Source organism: Chrysemys picta, chromosome 5 (assembly GCF_011386835.1).
Source record: "Chrysemys picta bellii isolate R12L10 chromosome 5, ASM1138683v2, whole genome shotgun sequence".
NCBI classification, from domain to species: Eukaryota; Metazoa; Chordata; order Testudines; family Emydidae; genus Chrysemys; species Chrysemys picta.
This window is the reverse complement of record NC_088795.1, coordinates 113,331,017-113,354,356: the sequence shown is the minus strand read 5'-3', so window position 1 is coordinate 113,354,356 and position 23,340 is coordinate 113,331,017. Positions and strand designations below refer to the sequence as shown.

General features: G+C 40.8%; 1 protein-coding gene across 4 annotated transcripts in view; it reads right to left on the bottom strand.

The window, feature by feature from the left end:
• The window catches only part of TAPT1 (transmembrane anterior posterior transformation 1), a 112,560-nt gene that overhangs the window by 65,811 nt on the left and 23,409 nt on the right, over positions 1-23,340 (bottom strand). For all 4 annotated transcript variants that reach the window (XM_005296157.5, XM_005296155.5, XM_005296156.5 and 1 more), the window contains exon 3: positions 3,283-3,401. In XM_005296157.5, the coding sequence (XP_005296214.3) occupies positions 3,283-3,401 (119 nt within the window). The remainder of the gene's footprint in view (positions 1-3,282; positions 3,402-23,340) is intronic.

Below are 23,340 nucleotides of genomic sequence, written 5' to 3'. Positions count from 1 at the left end.
TCTAACAAATATAATGAACTGGAATTTGCACAACAGATTTAAATCTAGACCAAAGAAAGTGACCTAGAATGACTTAGTGGTCAAATTGTTGAAGAGCTTATATTGTCTAACCTGTAAAGTAGGTATGTCAAAACCTGACAATACACAAGTAGAATAGCGACAGGAAATTTATCCTAGATCTGGGAATCTCCTTGTTCAAGGTTTCAGCTAATTTGTTTCATGGGGATATTAAAATATACACATAAGAAACTTATGTGCAGTTCCCTCTTTGCATTTAAGCACCATGCGTGTTACCATGAATACAGATTAGCCTAACATAAAAGAAAAAGCTTTAAGTCCTTCCAAGAAAGAGGAAGGGAAATACAATCCCTTTCTATTTTATAAAGAACAGTAAAGTTACAAGGAAATAGAATAAATGAAGAGCAAAAGGAGAAGGGACACAGAACGCTAATCAACTTCTCTAATGAGAGCTTGAGAAAAAAAGTCCAAGTGAAGGGAGGAGCACTTTTATTTACTATACAGAATGGAATACGATGTTACAGGTTATAGCTATAAGGAAGATTTAGTCAAATCTTTCCAACCAAAGGGGAGAATACCTACTTGAACTGTGTGAGGAAGAGAAAGTTAATCAGCCATTCGCTTTGTCAATAACTTCAGTAATTATAGATATGCTTTACCTACTGACATGGTATTTAGCTATACATAAGTGTATATTGATAATTTTGGGAATCAAAGCCCAAGTTTTATTTTTTGCTATACCAAATCAAATCAGTGGCTATTAAGTAACAAAAGTAAAATGAAGAACTCAGAATGCCTAAGAACAGCATCATCATGTCATGCTAAACAAAATTACAGTGTATTGTAAACATGAATTAAGTGTGAACATTATATAAAGTCATCACATTTAAAACATCCATGAATTCGACAATGTATGATAATCTACTCTAATGAAGAGTCTACCTACCTAAATATATTTGGAAAGGTGTGTTTCGAGTGAAGTTGTTTTGAAAAGTGATGAACAAAACTGAACTTACTCACTGAAAAGATCTGCTCCTTAGGTATAATGAAATCATAGCTGTTGATATTAGCAATGAAAATGGTTTTTACTACTACTTACTTCTTTTAGCCCTGTATAGCCAAAATAGTAGAATGAGTTGGATTCTGGCTCAAACATTAAAAAAGAAAGTTAAATTAGTGGACCAAATTGTTAAATTACTGGCTCTTGGCTACATCTGTAAAACCTGACTGAAGACAACGGGGTTGCCAATGTGCATCTAAAAACCCAATGTTTAGTCTATAGATACTTATTACAGATTACTATGCACAGCAGAAAAGGCTTGTTTTCCTGACCCCAGGCTAGCTCTGCAAGGCTGGCATCAAGGAAAACATTTTACTTGCAAACTGTGTAAAAAGAAAGGAAGTAACTGTAAGAATAAATCCCCACAATACCATTTTTAAATTACAGTTTTAGAGTTGAACCCCATTTTAATATTTTGGTAATTATATCTCCTCTTGTAAGAATCTGTATGGATGTTGTTTAATTGGTGATGAAGAAACAAGTTAAAATTGATAAACTGTAGTACTGTGCTACACTACAGATGTACATGGTAAGAAAATCTTTATTTTGCATTATGAAAAACTCCCAGATTAATCTCATGAAACAGCAAAATAAGATACACCAAAGGCTGCCACCTAGTGTCCATTTTTAATAGTTTTAAACATTTCCCAAATTTGTGCACACATTTCACAACACAAAACAGAAGACACTTCAAAAGCTATGGTGGTCTTTGTCATGTAATCACACTAGTTTTCCCTCTATTAAAAAATATGTTCTAAAACAAAACATTTCAAACCCACAAAACATTGTCTATATAATAGAAATGCAAGCTGCCTTTTTATTATTAGGTCAACACAGTGCTTATGAAAGTGCAGATCGCAGCCGCACAATATTCTATTAATTCAAATAAATAGTACAGCATAGACACCAGTACTGCAATCTCTCAAGTTTAATACACTCAAGGGTTTGCATAAAGTCTAAATGGAGATACCATCTTTTCAGGATTAAACTAAATTTAATCTATGCATCCATTCAGGGTTTGCAGGGGGGGAAGGGAATGGGGGACAATTGTACCAGGAGCCCGAGATCAGGGGGCACACCAAAAGGGCAATAACTTCTGTGTAAACAAAGTGAAAAAGGAGAGGGAGGGGCCCCAGTGAGCATGATGTACCAAGACTCCACATTTCTCTGGACAGGTCTGCATCCCTTCAATCTTTGTTCTCTCAACCAGAGAGGCAAAAAAAGAAAGAACACTATCAGCTGGTAATAACTTCTATGCATTAACAATCAGAACTATTGATCTAGGAGTGAAAGTCTCTATACTCATTACCAATCCCCCAAATCAGTCAGATTCCTTAAATAATTTTAGTAAGGCAGTGGCTCTCAACCTTTCCAGACTACTGTACCACTTTCAGGAGTCTGATTTGTCTTGCGTACCCCCAAGTTACACCTCACTTAAAAACTACTTGCTTACAAAAAATCTGACAAAAATACAAAAGTATCACAGCACAATATTACTGAAAAATTGTTTACTTTCTCATTTTTACCATAGAATCATAAAATGGAATATAAATACTGTACTTACATTTCAGTGTAAAGTATATAGAGCAGTATAAACAAGCGTCTGTTTGAAATTTTAGTTTGTAATGACTTGGCTAGTGCTTTTTATGTAGCCTGTTGAAAAACTAGACAATTCTCTAGATGAGTTGATGTACCCCCTGGAAGAGCTCTACATAGCTCCAGGTATATGCGTACCTCTGGTTGTTGAAGTAAGGTACCCACTCCACCCAGAATTTACTTCCTTATCGAAGTAAAATCATGCTTTTTACATAGGCAAATGGGTAACCTTTGATTTCACAGCAAAGTGTTTATTTCAACACAAAGCCACAATGTATAAAGGTGCCCATCAACGAGAATTGAATTAAAAGGGCTATTTAATTCAACCCTTTAAAAACATGTGTCTGCACGACGTTATGGGTAACATGTGGGCAACCAAAGGGGTGAGTTAGTGAGGAGTGTTAAGACTAATTTGACTTTTTTTTTCCTGTTTTGGTAGGTTTAAATGAGACCTTCTGTTCACAACACTGAAATCCATTATCAATATGAGTCTAAGCCAAAAGGGCCATAAAATTAAATAGGCCAATAACAAAAAGTTAACCATGTAGCTGAAATATTATTTAAAGATAGTAATATTTTATTTTTTTAAAAACAAAACAAAAACTTACCGTAAGCCATAGCAAGGCAGAGTGATGAACTGGAACAATGCCAGAAAAACTCGCAAAGGAAGCAGGGTGAACACGTAGAGAAAAGCATCCAGGCACAAAAAGATTCCAAAAAACATCAACTAGATTATAAAAACAAAACGACAAACATGTCATCCCTTTCACACAACTGTCTATATTGTAATAATTTCACATATAAGACGTCAGTCAACAAAAATATCAAATAGTAAAACCCAGTTATGCACAATACTTCCATTTATTTAGACAGCTGAACTGTAGGAAGCAACATGTGGTAAACTTGGAAATCTATTCAGCAAATATTCTGTTCCAGGAGGTCCAAATGGTAGAAGCTTTGCAGGCTTCCGCAGCTCACTAGTCTCAATGTTTATTCAATAGGTGAACTGCCCTTGGATGAAGCTGCAGATCACCAGCTCTCACTTCCACTCAGGTTACACAATTCAAGTTGAAGTTTGTAGGTTTTAAAATATAAAAGTAGCCATCCTTTGCAGACATTCCCCATCATTGTGAAATATATGGATACAAAGTCAGTTTTTAAAATATTGTTCTACTACCATATCAGGCCAGGGCCAAGGTTAATTTTATTTGAGGGGTATCACCCACTTTTTTTGTCAAATCTCATGGGAGAGAACTTATATAGGAAGTTAATCTTTTAAATTAAAGGTAACAAAACCTTTAAATTGGGTGTAAGTTAGCACACAAGATACTTAAGGCTAGAAGACAGCTTTTTTTTTTTTTTTCCCCAGCCAAGTTCACAGGTACTCTGTGGTAACTAAATGGATGAAGATTCTGTAAGTAAGGCAGCCTGGAAATACTGTGACGAACTCAGGTAAACTTTAAAAAAAAAATGGATCTTATTCAATTAAAGATGAAAATGAATAATCCAATTGGTAAAGTGTCTCATTGTTGGCTATTATATCCAAAATTTCAATTATGTGCAGGTTTTTGAACAGTCAATGAATATCTATTGTAGAAACTGTCAGGGAGAAAGCTAAATGTTTTGTCAGCTGGGTAGGAAATTGTTAAGCGTTTGGGGGTTGTGAAATAAGCATACTAGGTAACATTTTGCGAAAGGATGAAACCCCATCTCCATTTTTGGGGGTGCAATTAGTGCCTGAAAAATGTACACCCATATTTTATATCAGTTTAACATTAAATGGCTTCTGCCACTTGAGTTGAAAAAAATCAAATCGCATACACTTTCATTTCAAACTGTAACCATTTACTTGATTTAAAATATTTGATTTTGATTTACCAAAGTTACAACCATTTCAAAAGTATGTGCTAAGAATCCACAGTAGCAAGTGTCATCAAGTCTGTATGTATACAGAGATTCGCTGCTCATGACCATCTAGTTTAGTGCACTCTTTCCCAGACTTGCCCACTCTCAGTATTTCACAACTTCAAGGCTACTAAAGCTACACACACTGCTTGCTTTGCAGCTCTTCATAAGAATTAAATATTAAGCCAAGTTTGAAGAACTGTGCTGGGGAGAAATGTCTTTGTTTTTGGTGGATACACCTTAAAACAGACATGTTCTCCTGTCAGTAATCTACAGGGATCTTTTCAGCTGCTTTTATGTACTCCTTTCTGGTTACAAAATGTTCACTAAACTGCATCCTGAAAAAGGCTAAATGGACCTCATGGGCCTGCGATTATGTGGCAAGTCACAGTTTGAAAGGGAAAAGCTCATTCCTGCCTATTCTTTCTAAAAAGCGATTGTTCGAAGTGTAAAGTAAATTTAATTTATATGTTGTGCCTTTCTAACTGGAAACTGAATAAATGAACATTAAGGCAGGAAGACAACCAGTCAGGAATTCATTTTCTCCCTTCTCAGTAAGTTTCACCCCTTCTCAGTCCCGACGTGTAGCTTCCAAAGCTGAAATTCCCACTTCTTTAAACTGAACCTTCAATCATAAGCTCTGGAATCTGCACTAACACATGGGCTACGTCTACACTTGGAACTGGGGGATAGGGGGAGGGAGAGAGAGAGAATTCCCAGCTCGAGCCGACATACTGACACTAGAGGGTCCTGTGGCACCTTTGAGACTAACAGAAGTACTGGGAGCATAAGCTTTCGTGGGTAAGAACCTCACTTCTTCAGATGCAAGTAATGGAAATCTCCAGAGGCAGGTATATATCAGTGTGGAGATAACGAGGTTAGTTCAATCAGGGAGGGTGAGGTGCTCTGCTAGCAGTTGAGGTGTGAACACCAAGGGAGGAGAAACTGTTTCTGTAGTTGGATAGCCATTCACAGTCTCTGTTTAATCCTGATCTGATGGTGTCAAATTTGCAAATGAACTGGAGCTCAGCAGTTTCTCTTTGGAGTCTGGTCCTGAAGCTTTTTTGCTGTAAGATGGCTACCTTTACATCTGCTATTGTGTGGCCAGGGAGGTTGAAGTGTTCTCCTACAGGTTTTTGTATATTGCCATTCCTGATATCTGACTTGTGTCCATTTATCCTCTTGCGTAGTGACTGTCCAGTTTGGCCAATGTACATAGCAGAGGGGCATTGCTGGCATATGATGGCATATATAACATTGGTGGACGTGCAGGTGAATAAGCCGGTGATGTTGTAGCTGATCTGGTTAGGTCCAGTGATGGTGTTGCTGGTGTAGATATGTGGGCAAAGTTGGCATCGAGGTTTGTTGCATGGGTTGGTTCCTGAGTTAGAGTTGTTATGGTGCGGTGCGTGGTTGCTGGTGAGAATATGCTTGAGGTTGGCAGGTTGTCTGTGGGCGAGGACTGGCTGATCACTGATGATGCGTTGGAGAGGGCCTGTCTTGTAGCAGGAGGCTTCTGGGTACACGTCTGGCTCTGTTGATTTGTTTCTTTATTTGATCTACATCATTGTCCAGGATGGGTTGTAGATCAAATAAAGAAACAAATCAACAGAGCCAGACGTGTACCCAGAAGCCTCCTGCTACAAGACAGGCCCAGAAGAGAAACCAACAGAACTCCACTGGCCATCACCTACAGTCCTCAGCTTAAACCTCTCCAACGCATCATCAGTGATCTACACCCATCCTGGACAATGATCCCTCACTTTCACAGACCTTGGGAGGCAGGCCAGTCCTCGCCCACAGACAACCTGCCAACCTCAAGCATATTCTCACCAGCAACCACGCACCGCACCATAACAACTCTAACTCAGGAACCAACCCATGCAACAAACCTCGATGCCAACTCTGCCCACATATCTACACCAGCAACACCATCACTGGACCTAACCAGATCAGCTACAACATCACCGGCTCATTCACCTGCACGTCCACCAATGTTATATATGCCATCATATGCCAGCAATGCCCCTCTGCTATGTACATTGGCCAAACTGGACAGTCACTACGCAAGAGGATAAATGGACACAAGTCAGATATCAGGAATGGCAATATACAAAAACCTGTAGGAGAACACTTCAACCTCCCTGGCCACACAATAGCAGATGTAAAGGTAGCCATCTTACAGCAAAAAAACTTCAGGACCAGACTCCAAAGAGAAACTGCTGAGCTCCAGTTCATTTGCAAATTTGACACCATCAGATCAGGATTAAACAAAGACTGTGAATGGCTATCCAACTACAGAAACAGTTTCTCCTCCCTTGGTGTTCACACCTCAACTGCTAGCAGAGCACCTCACCCTCCCTGATTGAACTAACCTCGTTATCTCCACACTGATATATACCTGCCTCTGGAGATTTCCATTACTTGCATCTGAAGAAGTGAGGTTCTTACCCACGAAAGCTTATGCTCCCAGTACTTCTGTTAGTCTCAAAGGTGCCACAGGACCCTCTGTTGCTTTTTACAGATTCAGACTAACACGGCTACCCCTCTGATACTGACACTAGTTCTCATAAAGCCAGAGTGCTAAAAACCATAGCGTCGCCACAACAGCATGGCCCCGGGCACAGACTAGCCACTCATGGTATGTCTACATTGCAATTGTGGAAGCAGAGAAAGAACTGACAGGAAGGGGATGCAATGCATGACAGTTCGTTAGCAAGAGTTAGGCTAACTGTAACCCTAATAACGCGAGATTTGTAGAAGCGAGGAATGTGTGAGGCAAGTGGGAAAGAACTGTGTGAGAAGTTGCTGCGACCTTGTGTAGATAATATGGAATGTAGACTAAGAGTCTACATTAGTGAGCAAAACAAGATATCAGAATGACCTATGTATAAACAAAATGCAACTGTTGCTCATTATTGTCTGTAACAAAAGGTATAAATGCTTGCTGTAATTGTTTACCTGTTGAGAGACCTGCTTAGCTCTCTCCCTCTGCGCAATTGTGAGAGTTAATAAAGCATCTGACTTGTTGTACCTAAACAAATAGTGAGAACTCTGTTTTTCTCCGACAATTTGGGGGCTCGTCCGGGATGGCAACGCCCGCAGAGGCACCGGCAGCTGCTACGGATCGTTCCCCTTCGAACCCCATGGCGCCACAATAGAGGTAGGAGACCTTTTGAAATCTCTATTGGGGTGTCGGAGGAGGACTGTCCGTGGGGCCGTCTGTCCCTGTTGGGCTCACGCCATCCGAACTTATTGACTGTGCAGCAAGGTCAGATGCTGAGCGGCGTAATAGGGGAATTGTTTGCCGCCCCCTGTATGCATATGCTAGGTGTATAGGGTATGCACCGGTGTTGAGGGGTTGTTACCGCCTCAGGAGGGGTTTTTACCGCCTCGAGTGATGCATCGAGGTACTTGGGAATAGTACCTGGAATAAGGCCTTGGTGTGTGTGTGTGTGTGTGTGTGTGTGTGTGTGTGTGTGTGTGTATTCACACACCAGTGTGAATTGAGTGTTACCGGAAGACGCCCAGAGTACTCTGCGAAGTCTTTTGGCTCGTGACCAGAACTACTCTAACGCAAGCCCGGTAACTAGAGGATCTTTTAGGAGATCCGACCCACGGTGGGCTAACTCGGCCTGGCATCGTCCGGCGAGGAGGCTACCTGGGTCTAGGAGTGTGTGAACACATCTTCCCTCCCCTTTTCCTCTCCGTGTGAGCCACTGACAGTCTGATCATCTCACTGGATGCAACAGAGTAAGCGGCGCCGTCTCTCTGAGACTAGCCGACGCTCTTTGCTGAAAGGAGGTGTAGGAGGGTCGTGGCCATCCTCGTTAGTCTCTCCTGTGTGAATACCCTGTAGGGAGAGATCCTTAGTTTATGTGCCGCTAGCGCGGACAGGGCATCCTCCTCCCTGTGTGTGTGATTGGAAAATGGGTGTGGGACAGTCTAAGGATTCCCTCTCACCCACTAAGGGTACCCCAGCTTATTTCATGTACGTACATTATGGTACTAAAACCTGCAGGTATTTAGAGAATTGAAATCATTACACGCGTGAAAAATTCATCTAAACAATGCCCACTAGAAGGTACCTTCAATCTAGATAAGATCATACATCTCAGAGGAGCTTTTAATCACAAAAAAGCCTCTGACACACAATGGGAGCAATTTGTCTATTGAGGAAAGGAACGGGTTAATTTGAAATTCAGCTTGGTCCAGAGATAAAGAGAGAGTTAATCTGCGTTCAAGGTCAAGAATCAATGCAGACCAGGCTAAGTACAAAGAAAAACTGCTTTCGGCCTCAGCTGACTGTGAAAAAATATAGACATAGTCAAACCAAAGGCAATACAAGTTACAGTGCTGAGATTACATTTGCAAAGCTTAACTGTCCAGTGAGATCCAACAGTCTGCCTTTGCGACCCTGGAGCCGGCGTGGTTTGGGGACGCTGAAGAAGCCACAGGCAGCCGGCCTGGACTAGAATCACTGAAAAGACGCCCCAGGAGACCTCAGGGTGTAAAAGAACTGCCCTCCCAAGAGAGGAAGCAAGTTGGAGATTGCACAGCACCTTCTCTGAACGTTATACACAGACGTGGCCAGTCTGGACGTACGTGTGTGAGTATGAAAGTGTGCCTACTCTCAGCCGCAGTAAGTCTGAGAACCGGAGAGGGATTTAGCATTCCTCTTTCCACCCCGGCTGACCGGGAAGGGTGTCAGGTGGATCTACCCCAGTTGTAGCAGGACTGGGCAATAGAGAAGTTGGAGAAAAGGGAAGAGTTGTGTACTTGATAACTAGAATTGAGCAATTAAGAGCATAGATCATGAACCAGACAGCAACTCAAACCTACGCCCAGGGCAAGTTGCAAGCCTTGAGACAGGACTTCCAGGCAGAAAAGGAAGCACTGGCTAAGCAAGTACCGGTCCTTCAGGGATTTGTCAGAATTTAACCATTTGTGTTTGCATATGCTGTAAGAGCAGTGTGTTTGCCACAAGAGAAAATTGAATAGTTAAACGCCAATGGGCCATGCGTTTTGCCCAAGTGGCAAGCCTCACGAGGGAGGACTCTGGTAGCCTTGTGAGTAAGAATGTTTAAGAGAAGAGACCAGGAAGGGTGGGGGCTAGTTGAGAAGCCCACCCTCCTATCTAAATTGGTAGTGAAAAAGCCGGTGCCCATGGAAGGGACGGTTCAGCAAGAAAAGCAGATACTTGTTTTATTCAACTTGGAATACAAAAAGTGTTTGGATAAATCAGGAAAATGTGATATACTAAAGTCTAATACAGTTGCTTAAGTAAGAAAAAGAAACTTCATTGGCCAGATTTTTTTAATTGAAAAAATTGTTGTTAAAATTTGCATACCAACAGTCTTTGGAAGCAAGGACATGGAAGGTTAACCCACTCCCCATGGGATCCTTCTGGCTACTTCAGATTTCTAGCCAGAGGGCTGGGGAGGGAGGAAAGCTATTGGACACCTGAGGTTGTACCGAGTGGACTCCTCAAAAGTGGGTGTGCTTGTCCTGGTTTGTTGCTCCAAAGCTCTGTAATAAAGTTATTTTACTGGAAGGGTGTACATGGCATACATTGAATAATAAGACTAATGTACTGTATAATGGCAATGTGTATGTGTTCATTGTTGGGAAAAGGTGTATGAGTGAAAAGTGGAAGTTTCCTTTGTAGGTTAAAAGAAGCCAAGAAGGGGAGAAGGAAAAAGAACAGAACGAGTTAACTGAGGAAAAATAGCTAGCAAGCTCAGTCCAAAGATAAGATGCTGGCACTATCCAAGGACACTGCCCACAGCTAAGACTTGGCTGATAGCCAAGAAAAGGGGGGCCTGAATGTGCCCAAGCAACTATGAGATCTGCCAAACACGGTCAGGCATTAATGAAATGTGTTAGGTTTCTTTTCTCACAGATAAAAGAAGTGCTACCCAAAGACCCTAGCAGCCCTGCCATTCATTGAAACAAGGAGACTGAGTCTACGTAAAGTCCATCAACGAAAGACTGCTTTGGCTCCACACTGGAAAGGCCCTTTCCAAGTCCTGTCAACCACCACCACCACCACTGTGAAGTGCCAAGGACTACCTGCCTGGACCCATGCTTCTCACTGTAAAAAGACCCCTCCACCTCGGGAGGACTCTCCGACTGATGATAAGCCTATTTCTCCTTCTAGCTCTGCTGTGTCTTCTGGACAGCAGGAAAAAGAAAGAAAGAAAAAAAAAAGACAAGGTGAAGTGCTAGTAACCTCTCCCTTGTCCACTGACAGACCTACTGTGCCTTTGGATTTTTCTAGAAGAAGCAAAACCATTACAGGGTGATGTGCTAGTAACCTCTCCCCTGTATGATGCTAAACCACACTGTTTCAGGAAAAGAGAAGAAGGAACACTTACTTCACTGAAACCACAAAGTCCAGGGATTCCTGACTACAAGAGACATTAAGAACTGACCCTGGTGAAGAAACAAAGAATTATACACTGGCAGGAAGAAACTTGTGGGACCCATGCTTAGGAACGTGGTATTGATTGGATTTTGGGGTTTATTCTACAGGCTGCGCCCTGTGTTTTGGATAAGTCCTTCAGCATGTATTGCCCTCCCTAATTGGATTTTAAATGATAAGTACCAAAGGCACCTTGTTGCCATTGCCCCTGCCATCTCCTCCATTACACTATTACCCCTGTAACACATCCAAATACAGACAATGCCATATATTTGATAAAACCAGTGACTAAGGCCTTCACACTTTAGTGATTTATTTAAATATTGTTTGAAAAAATATATTTTTAAGGTTCAGGATATCCCATATAAGCGAACAATTGAATGGATCAGTGGAGATAAAAGTATATGATATCACTACCAGTGAACCCCAAGAATTTATAATTGCTCACAGGGGGCTGCCATTAGATTAGCACAACAGAGGGCTTGGGTTATTTCCTCTAGAAAGAAGAGAGACTTGACCGGATCCCTTTGGGATGGGGCCAATAATGCAGCAGCAGTTTGGAATATTTTTAAGAACCAAGAACATGATGAGAAATTGGGGCAACTAGAGAAAGCCATTGGCCTTGTTTCTGGAGCACAACTAACCCAGGTACAGGCTGGAGTTGGTGAGTTACATGTTATTTCTGCCCTTAGTTCAATGACCCAGAAGTTGCTGACAGAGATGGTATTGAATATCACTGAGGCTGGGAAGGCATTGCAGTGGGATCTAGCATGTTCAGAAATTCAGGATTTCCTGAATGACCAGCTAATGGCCATTCGGAATGATCTAGAGCATCAGGCTTGGCCCACTGCCCTTACAGACACATCAGGAGTACCATCTGATCTGTGGCCATGGAGACATACTTGGAAACTTTCTGGGTGGAAGTGTGGACGTTCTCAGTGCTCCTTCCAAGCATATGGACCGGTTCAGGGGGTGTGGGCTCCCACATACCCAATCCTGCCGGGTCCATGGGGAGGATGCATGTGGGATTGGGTAATTCACCGAGACATCTGGGAAATTAGACCTCCTGGTATGCCCAATCGATTTTTAGTCAGTGCTCCTGGGATTACATCTGACATTTGGATGGGGTTAGGGAGTCAATGGACATTTTGGCCGTTACAACCCCCACAGCTTCAGTGTATCCGTAAACTGAAGCCAGGAGAAGTTGTTACTCTTCATGACTACATTTGCTGGGAGGGTAGGGGACAAGGAACTACCCTGACAGGACACTTATTTTTTTAAGCTAATGATAGCTGTGTGTATGTTAAAGCCACCACATTGCAAGACATACATTTTAATCTCATTACCACTGCAGGCAATCATATTATTTACTGCCCTGCAGATAGAATTTTGCAAGTAGTCCTTAGGTTCCAGATACCCTTTCATTGGACTAGTTTAGTACCTGATCGATTTCAAAATTTGCTTTCACTGTTACCAGAGATTCAGAAAATCTCTGAAGTACAAGGGCAAATTCACATGCTTCAAAATATGTATCAAGTTAAAAAGTATGCCTTTCAGACAGCTTATAGAGTATCCACCTTATGTACTAAGTATGATGTATTGTGTTATATGACTAAGATTGTACAACAACCCCATCATATTATTGCTATGGGAATGTTATTGCTTGTGTTGTGCAGGAGTATGTTATTGTTGTTGTAAAGGACGTAATAATAGTAATACCTTTCATGTCTATGCTCATCATGCATTGTCATTACATCCAATCAAAACCCCTAAGGTTGAAGCATCTGATGTAGAATCTGAATTCCGAGATTTAATGCAAATAGAGATTTGAAAATGTTTGTTGTACTAGTAGTACAAAAGGGGGGGTTGTGGAAGCAGAGAAAGAACTGACAGGAAGGGGATGCAATGCATGACAGTTCGTTAGCAAGAGTTAGGCTAACTGTAACCCTAATAACGCGAGATTTGTAGAAGCGAGGAATGTGTGAGGCAAGTGGGAAAGAACTGTGTGAGAAGTTGCTGCGACCTTGTGTAGATAATATGGAATGTAGACTAAGTCTACATTAGTGAGCAAAACAAGATATCAGAATGACCTATGTATAAACAAAATGCAACTGTTGCTCATTATTGTCTGTAACAAAAGGTATAAATGCTTGCTGTAATTGTTTACCTGTTGAGAGACCTGCTTAGCTCTCTCCCTCTGCGCAATTGTGAGAGTTAATAAAGCATCTGACTTGTTGTACCTAAACAAATAGTGAGAACTCTGTTTTTCTCCGACACAATTAAAAACACGTAACTGGCCTGTGCCAGCTGACTTGGACTCATCGGACTTGGGCTAAAGAGCTGTTTAACTGCAGTGCAAACATTCGGGCTCAGGCTGGGACCCAGGCTCTAGGACCCTGCAACATGGCAGGGTTCCAGAGCTCGGGCTGCAACAATTAAACAGCCCTTTAGCCTGAGCCCTCCATCTGAGTCAGCTGGCATGGGCCAGCTGCAGATGTCTAATTCCAGCGTAGGCATACCCTATGAGTACAAATCCACCAATGTGTATGTTCTTGGGGTGGTTAGCCATACTCCGCACTTGCTATAACCATCACACTATTATTTTTAGTGCACTGTCTCAATGACAGCTAGTGCGAATAGGTCTAATCAAGTTGGGAATCATACCCCCAACTCCAAGCCTAGACATAGCCACTGTCATAGGTAACCTGCCAGTTAGTCAGCCTCTGCTATGCATGACCTGATCAACCCAGCTGGCACAAACCAAGAGGCGAAATAGACCTCTTCTGTCCTTCACAGGGTGAATAAAAATCAATTTTTATTTTTTTTTACATTATAGCTCAAAGATATCTCATCGTGGAATGGGGATTATAAATTATAATTCTATAGTATGAGACAATATATTCATATAATGTTTAAGAAAAGTTTTGTAAATGAGTTCCGATAGTTCATGGATTAGAGACCCAATCTTATGGGGTTCCACAGGCTTCTGTATAGATTATTTAGGTTAATCTTTCTATCTACCCAATGGGACTCAGTGCTCAGTCTAGAAGATACCATCAGAGATGCTTAGTTTTGCAGGTCTCAAACTGTGGATTTGTGTCTCCAGAGGTAACATGCTTGTTAACAGCAAAAATGTATTTAAATAAATAAATATATAGAAGTGAGAAGTAACCGACCTCAGCCCTATTGTCCCTCTGCAAATTTGTGTACACAGAGTCAATCCCTTACCTCTCTCTAAAAGTGCAACGTTTCAAAAAGTTCAATGAATAGAAGATTGTTGGGGGGGGAATAGATCTGGACAAGGCAAGAAGTCTGGAGATAAATGTGAAAAGGGAGAGACAGGCAGTAGAAACAAAAATGAAACTGTTTGAGCAGCATATTCCGGAAGTCTTGAGGTCTTTCTGAGTGTAGCCTTCACTGATTTGGAATCTACCATACCATTCTCTCACTAGAAGGGAAAACCTATAATGGCAGAAGGACGAAAGAGAGGCCCAGTGTGGGAATATTTTAATGAAGTTCCTCTACCTGTGGGTAAGACAGGCACGCGTGCAAAATGCAAACAGCACAACAAAGAAATGCAAGGCCTGGTTGCCCAAATGAAACAACATCATGAGACGTGTTTCTCAGTAAGAAGCTGCATTGAAGATGATGAAAGGAACATGTCTGAACATGCAGGATCTTCAGGTTGGTAAACTTTTTTATTTCATATTTCTTTCTTAAGGACCGCCTATCTTACTTCTTGACTATTCTTGAATTCTCATGTTTGAGCAAAAAATATAGCTGTTACTCTATGGTACTATCATTTTAGATGCAGTTGTGATAAAAAATAAATAGCTGAAATAGGCAGATTTTCTTTTTACAATTTCACCTTTAAAGTAGTACTGTCAGTGAATGCAATGAGTCATACTAAATGAGCAGTATGGTAATAATAATTAAATAACTGCATTGACTTATTTTGTTTAGGAGAATCCATCCTCAACATACAGGATTCTGAAGACTATCCACTTTCAAGATCACCCTCATTTTCTATAGTTTCAGAGTTGTCTGCCAATGATAGTGTTTCAATCACATCATGTATGTCACTAGGCCACATTATATCACCTGTAGCAAAAAGAAAAAGAAAAAAAATCTCCATCATCCAGAAACAACCATAGATAAGTTTGTGATAAGAATCAGCAGATTACAAGAAGAGGTAATTGATGAAAAAATTACCCGGTTTGCTTATGCAACAAACTCTCCTTTCCGTATGATTGAGAACCCACACTTCATTAACATGGTTCAGTCATTAAGACCAGGATAAAGTCCCCCCAATAGAGCAGATGTCGCAGGCAAATTGCTGGATAAAGTCTACGAAAGAGAAATTGAGCAGCGTGCAAAAGGTCTAGAGGGTGAAATTGTTAATCTGAGTCTTGATGGGTGGAGCAATGTCTTCCTTACAGAAACAATTGATACATCAGGAAATGCGCACACAGCAGAATACTTACAAGAAGTAGCAGTAAAAGCTATAACAAACTGTGAAAAAGAATTCAAATGTCTAGTATGCAGTTTGGTCACAGACAATGCTGCAAATGTATCCAAGATGAGAAGAAATTATTTAGAAGAGTCCCAAGCTAACAACATACGGTTACAGTGCTCATTTGATGCACCTCCTAGTAGACCTGTAGTGGACTGTTTTGAGCACTATATCAAGAACTTGCCTAATCTGATGACAGTTTGTGAACAAAATTCTGAAAAAATAGATGGCACTGTCCCAGCCAAAGTTCTCAACATTGGTCTTAAGAGAAATGTTGAACACATGCTGAGTACCCTGAAGCCTATTTCTGTAGCCTTGAACAAAATGCAGGGAAACAGCTGTTTTATTGCTGACACTGTTGAAATTTGGAAGGATCTGAGTGAGATCTTAAAAAGAGAAATATGCAATGACCAAGTTAAATTACAAGCATTAAAAAAATGAATGGGACAAGCACTATCTCCAGCTCATTTTCTTGAAAATATTCTCAATACTCGGTACCAGGGTCAAGCCTTGACTGCTAAAGAAGAGGAGTTGGCTACGACATGGACATCCGGCAATCATCCCTCCATAATGCCAACTATAAAAACTTCAGAGCTAAGGGTGAACCATTCAAGAAATATGTTTGCTGATGTTTTAAAGAAAGTCACACCAGTGAACTGGTGAAAGTCATTTAAGCACTTGGATTCAGAGACTGTTGAAGTGATAGTCTCACTTTTAACAGCAGTAGCTTCTTCTGCTGGTGTAGAAAGAATATTTTCTTCCTTTGGACTAATTCATTCCAAATTGAGAAATTGTTTGGGACCTGAAAAAGCAGGAAAGCTTCTTTTTCTTTTCCAGATTATGAACAAACAGGAAAATGAAGGTGAAGACGATTGAGTTAGCTGCAGAAGCCAATATTTCAAGTTTCTCGTGTTGACCTAGATGACAGTTGATTTAATTTCTGTTTTTTTTTTTAATATTTCATTTAACTATTTTAGTTAAAAACAATTAACAAAAACAAACCTGATTTTAAAAAACTTGAATGTTTAACTACATTAAAAAATTCATATTCTTGTTTTGTTAAAATATTATATGCTTGCTGTTGAAGAAAAAAATCCAGAATACATAACGTTGTTGTTTTAGTTAAATAAAACAATTTAAATGTCTGTCTGGTGATGTTCTCCTCCTAATACAGCATGGCAAGAAAATCGTCGAAATATTAATGATTAACCTATTGAACTGAGATAGTTCACCTCCCAATGACTTCATAAATATCTGCTTCAATTACCTTTGGTAAATTAAATAACCAAATAATCATTCATTTGCTAATATAGCTGTAAAACTAATCTGAAAAATTTTTTAAAAAACCACTTTAAAAATGTATAGTGTGTACCTTCTAAAAATGAAACCTACATCTATCTCTGAGTTGTGAAGAATATGTATTAAGGTTATAACAACCAACAAGAATGCACTTTTATGTAGAAATCCATGATTAAATCGAGTCTTCCTGACTAGTGATTTAAATCAAATCCACCCTGCTAAATTTTCACACACCCGCCCCCCTACATAAAGGTATATATTTTTAAAATTAGTTTTAGCTGTTAGTGCACGTTACGATGCTTTTTCAAGACTTTCAAAAGTTAACTGTTTGCTAAAATAAAATTTAAAAAGAAAATATAGGGGGAAATGGCAACTATGAATGGTTTACTGCAAATCCCGAATACATATTATTAGTCTGAGAGCATTCCGATATTTAGTTTCCCTCTCAATGATGAAAGAGAGGGGAAGAGAACTGTCCCTTCCACCTCACCTCTTTAAGGATAAGAGGGGACCTGGTCAGGTAATTCACAAAAATCCACTCTCCCTCTTCTCCTAAATTGAAGTTGGTCATGTCTGTCTCTAGATTTTTGTGTCATCTACTTCCTGTGTTGGTATTGTCTCCTTTCTATCGGTCTCTCCTTATTTTCTGTCTGAATTCTTTCTAATGCCCTCCCCCCCGCATATATATATTTTTTTTTGCACAAAGGCATCTTCTGGGATAGTCCTTCACTTCTCCTCATTTTCATAAATAGCAAGTAGCCCCATTTAGAAGGGACAATTCATTTTTTGCAAATTGTTTCCTATTTTCCTTGGTCAGTGGAATTTCAATAAAATTGAGAGATGAATCCATATTTCTCTCCAAATGTATCTATTTTTAGCTTTCAAATGTTGGCAAGTATTTGACAACTGCATTGCAGCTACTCCCTTTCCAACTAAGCGCTGGAGACTGCTCCCTTCAGAACCAGTCAGCCTTGTTTCTTCAGATGCTCAAAGTAAGATACTTCCTTTTCTCTGCAGACTTACTCATGGTCTACACTAGAAAATTAGGTCAACATAACTACATTGCTCCACATTCTTCTGTTGACCTAGCTACCACCTCTCGGGGAGGTGGATTATCTACATCACTGTAGTGTTCTAGGTGTAGACATACCCTTAGTGTGTTACTTCTATAGCCTCCCAAGCCCCACAGCCTGAGGAACAAAGGACAAAGTTTGGTCACAGCTGAGGTAACACTAATTTTTACCAATCCACCCAGTCTTTCCCCTCCCCCCTTCTCCAGTCCCCAACAGTTTGGGTCATCTTAAAATGCTCCCTGGACTAGCACATGTTCATTCCTTTGTTAATGAACAAGGTGTTCATGTAAAGATGCCAGTAGGAGCAGAACAAACTCATTGCTGACTACTTTAGCACCATTGTGAAAGAGCAGAAACAGCTGGTAAGAACACAAGGAGAAAGGGGATTTCTCACCCCTCCTTTGCGCATGGAACCAGGACTCTGAAGGCACATGACTGCACGGTCCACTCAAGGCATGACCCGTTAATGAGAGAAAGGCTTATCCCAATAGCTTCTAACTTCTTGTCCTGCATCCCTCTCATTCCCTCTCTCTTACCGACGGACAAGTTAGAATTGTAGTCACTGTTAAACAAGGAAAGTTCAGGAGACAAAAGTTCTAGGTAATGATGTGTCATAAAGGAATTTAGAAGAGCAGGCAGTTTCTCAAGGAGAATATAAAAGGCACAACTGCAAACTATTCTGATGCGAAGGAAAGATAAGAATAATAAGAGGCCACTATGGCTCCATAAGTAGCTCTTTAATGACCTGAAAATCAAAAAGGATTCCTACAAATAGCGGAAACATGGACAAATTGCTCAGGAGTACAAAAAATTAGCACAAGAACATGGGGACAAAATCAGAAAGGCTAAGGCACAAAATGAGTTACACCCATCAGTTGACATTAAAAGCAATGACAAAACTTTTTTAATACACTAAAAGCAAGAGAAAGATGAAGTAAAGTATGGGTCCTTTACTTATCAGGGAAGAAGAGCTAACAACTGATTACATCAAGAAGGCTGAGATGTTTAATGCCTGTTTTACTTCAGTCTCCACTAAAAAAGTTATGGTAACCAGGTACTCAACAAAATTAATATAAATAACAAGGGAGAAGGAACAAAAGCCAAAATAGGGAAAGAACGGGTTAAAGAATATTTAGATAAGTTAGATGTATTCACGTTGGCACGGCATGATGAAATTCATCCCAGAGTACTTAAGGAACTAGCTGAAGTGATCTCAAAACTGTTATCAATTATCTTCAAGAATTCCTGGAGGATGGGTGAAGTTCCAGAGGACTGGAGATGGGCAAACATAGTACCTATCTTTAAAAAGAGGAAAAGAAGAACAAGGGAATTATAGGCCAGTATGCCTAACATTGATACCTGGAAAGATACTGAAGCAAATTATTAAACAATACATTTGTAAGCACCTAGAGGATAATAGGGTTATACAGAATAGCCAGAATGGATTTGTCATGTCAAGAACAAATTGTGCCAAACCAAGCTTATTTCCTTCTTTGACAGAGTTAATGATCTAGTAGATGGGGGAGAGGAGGGGAGGAGTGGTAGACTTGATATATCTTGCTTTCAGTAAGGCTTTGGACACAGGCCCACATAACATTCTCATGAGCAAACTAGGGAAACGTGGTCTAGTTGAAATTACTATAAGGTGGATGCACATCTGGTTGAAAGACCATACTCAAAGAGTAGTTATCAATGGTTTGCTGTCAAACTGGGAAGGCATATCTAGTGGAGTCTCGCAAGGGTCAGTCTTGGGTCTGATACCAGTCAATATTTTCATTAATGACTTGAATAATGGAGTAGAGAGTATGCTTATAATATTTGCTGACGACACCAAGTTGGGAGGGATTGCAAGGACTTTGGAGGACAGCGTTACAATTCAAAATAACCTTCACAAATTAGAGAATTGGTCTGAATTCAATGAGATAAAATGTAATGGAGAACATTCTACACTTTTGAAGGAAAAAGCAAAAGCATAATTACAAGATGGGGAATAACTGGCTAGGTGGGAGTACTGCTGAAAAAGATCTGGGGGATAAAGTGGTTCACAAATTGAATAGGAATCAACAATGTGACGCAATTGCAAAAAAAGGTTAATATTCTGCGGTGTTGTGACCCAGGAACCTTTTGGCACCAACTGGTAGAGGGTGCAGGGGGCATATGGAATTTTACAGGGATACTGTGGGTTTTATATATGCATAATAATTTACTAAAGGGTGACATGTGAGATTTCTACCATAATAGCCCAACGTAGCTATGAATAGTATTTAAGAAGTTATATATCTATACCAAAAAGTATGTTCTTATGGCAGGAAACCAGGAGGTGACATGTCTTGGACAGATTCCTTTCTTCAGGGGTCTTCTCTTCCTGTTTGGTCATTGTGTATTATGTGTCCCAACATATGACTATTTGCATTCTGAATCAGATGCTTATTAAGGATAGAGCTACACTGTTTCTTTCAGCTGTGTGTAGAGCACGTAATACAGGTACCTCCTCACCCCCCCCCGCCCTCCCCAGCACGAGTATAAATAGCGGCATATAGGACAAGGCACAGCTTACGCGAGAAAAGACACTGAACTGAAGGGGGTGGGTATATACCCGAGTACATAACCTACATGGCTCTTTATTTGCCCAAGCCGTGCCTTCCTGCCTACCCTGCTATTTTTAGCAGCACAATGTTCTGCTGCCTCCCTGCTGCTGGAGCCTTTCCTGCCACAGGGAAAGACTTTGGCAGAGGCAAAAGGCTCCATGGCTACACTTATCCTACAGGCCATCGCCAGTGATAGTGTAGACACGGCCTAAGGGCTGGTCTACACTGGGGGAGGGTGCGGGGGGGGGGGGGAAATCGATCTAAGATACGCAACTTCAGCTACGCAAATAGCGTAGCTGAAGTCGAAGTATCTTAGATCGAATTACCTGGGGTCCACACGGCGTGGGATCGACGACTGCGGCTCCCCCATCGACTGCGCTACCGCCGCTCGCTCTGGTGGAGTTCCGGAGTCGACGGTGAGCGCGTTTGGGGATCGATATAGCGCGTCTTAACAAGACGCGATATATCGATCCTGGATAAATCGATTGCTACCCGCCGATACGGCGGGTAGTGAAGACGTACCCTAAGAGATTGCAAAATCTACACAAAAGGAGTACATGTGAAAAAACAACCAGCAGGGGGGTGTCCTACTTATCAATGATAATGGATTGTTTGGTTATATCTAGGTCTTTCACTAAGGAGGCAAACTGACAGCATGACTTCTCTCATGAATGGAAGATCACAGCCAAACCTGGCTGTAAAATACTGGATGGACTTTGGGTGAGCATTGCTCTGTAAGGCATGAAAATATCTAATTAAGTAAGTCTAGGTTCTAAAATGCATGTTATAATTTTATGTTATATGTAACCATTTGTTTTCAATACTTCTACTGGCTACCACTTGAATCTCTATATTTTGCTAAATAAGCTTTTACTTGTTTTTACTATAAATGTATCTAAGAAAAGTGTGTTAAATGGAACAGTGATCTGAGGCGTAACTGGTAAGTTGGGGTGAACTGTTCTTCGTCACTTTTGAGGGCTGAGGCTGGGGCCGTAGCTGGGTATGGAACTGCGGCCGGGCACCAGGGGGCAAAGCTGGAGCCATAGCTGGGGGCGGGAGCAGAGCTGTGGCTAGGAGCTAGGGCTGTGGCTGGACTGGAGCAGAGCGGGGCTGGATGGTGCTCCCTCCACAGTCCCCGAGGAGGCTAGCCCAGGCCCTGCCACACCCCCACAAACGTTCCTCCCACTGGCCTACTGCTGACAAGTAGAGGGGCAGCAGGGCCTATGTAGACCTAGTATTGAGTGCTCGTGTTGTCCATGGAGTTGGGGAGTTGACCACCGGTAGGCAACCCCCTCCCTAGGCTTCAAAGCCAAATCTACAACTTCAAAACACCACCTACAAAGCTATTTTCAGAGGGCTAGCACAAGCCCTACCAGAAGCAAGTCTGTCGTCACAGACTGTGTAGATATACGCAGTGCTTTCTCTTTTTTACTGGTCAAACTTTAAATCCTCCTCACCCCTCAGCTCTCTCTGGCTGTTGGAAGGGAGCAACAGTATTCTCTCCCCCAGTCACTTTCCTAATGTGAGTTGTTTACGTCTTCACTGTTCACTCTTGGCTGTATGAATAATATCTGAGAATGTCTCTAAATGTAATTATGCTCATGTGTAATTCAAGACTATGACCTAACTTAAAAATGAAATGGAACTACATACTGTTCCAGCATCACAAGAATCCCAGGAGAGAAAAGCCAGCTGCTAAGAGACATCACAGTTTAACCTAGACTTGGAGAGAAATATATAGCTTTCTTCTCCATATATAATATAGCTTTGCTTAAGGCAAATGAGTGATCACAGAAATATAGTGGGTAATGAGGAGATCAGTATTAAAAGGTGCTGATGTCATTATTCCAAAAACATCACCTTACTAAGTAGCTAAAAAAGGAAACAGTAAGGGAATAAGGGAGACTGGCATGGTTAAACAGGCAGTTTACACACTTATGCTCATACTTTTGCATGTTTGGGTTTCTTTTAAGTTTAACCTTAGCACAGTATTTCTTTGCTTTTTAAGATTGTTGCTAACCACTATTCTAAGAACTTTTACCCTTAAGTTACTGATATGTAAACTGAATTTTAGTTTCATCTTCTAGGTGATCTGCAAAGAACTTTAGAAAAACTGGAATTCTGCCCTTTTTTTGTTTATAATATATAAAAGATTTTTAAAAAATATGTCAAGTTTGGTATGCCCTGTTTTTTCTAGAGGACATCCAGGTAATCTCAGGAATATTTATTGTGAACTCCAACAAATTAGATGAAGAGATTTGAGTGCTGAATCTTTAACCAAATTTCATTTATTTAAATATTTGTCAGTCACTGGTAGTAAATAGGGGCCAACAGAAATATGAAAACAGAATTTTGTACAGTTGGACAAATAAAGATTTCCCTTCAACTGCTCAATTTTCATTCTTGGGATGTCATTAGTTCACTCTAGCAGATCTTGGGAGACGCACGAGAAGAAAAAGAATGGCCCTCAATCTCTTCTGCTACTCCTCTCTACCTATGATTGGTGCTCAGGAGCAAACACTCAAAAGGAAGTTGAGAAAGCGGGAACCCAGCAAAACTTCCTTTTTTCTACACTCTGTGCAGGAGATTTGGAGAGTAAACAACCTCTTCCCTTAGCTGTCACCTGCTTCCCAACTTGGTGCCTGGGGCTGCCTACAAGCCATAGTTACTGCAGCAGGTTCTGATCTTGCTATTTAAAAAATTATAAACTAAAATTTGATCGCATGCAGCAGATGCTAATTAGATGACTTCAGTGAATTAAATTTACCTTACTCTTTTTGGGGGGGGGGGGAAGAGGGGGAGCTACAGAGTGACAAAACAGTTTGAAGACTTTCTGAACATACCATTATGTCAGATCAGGAATC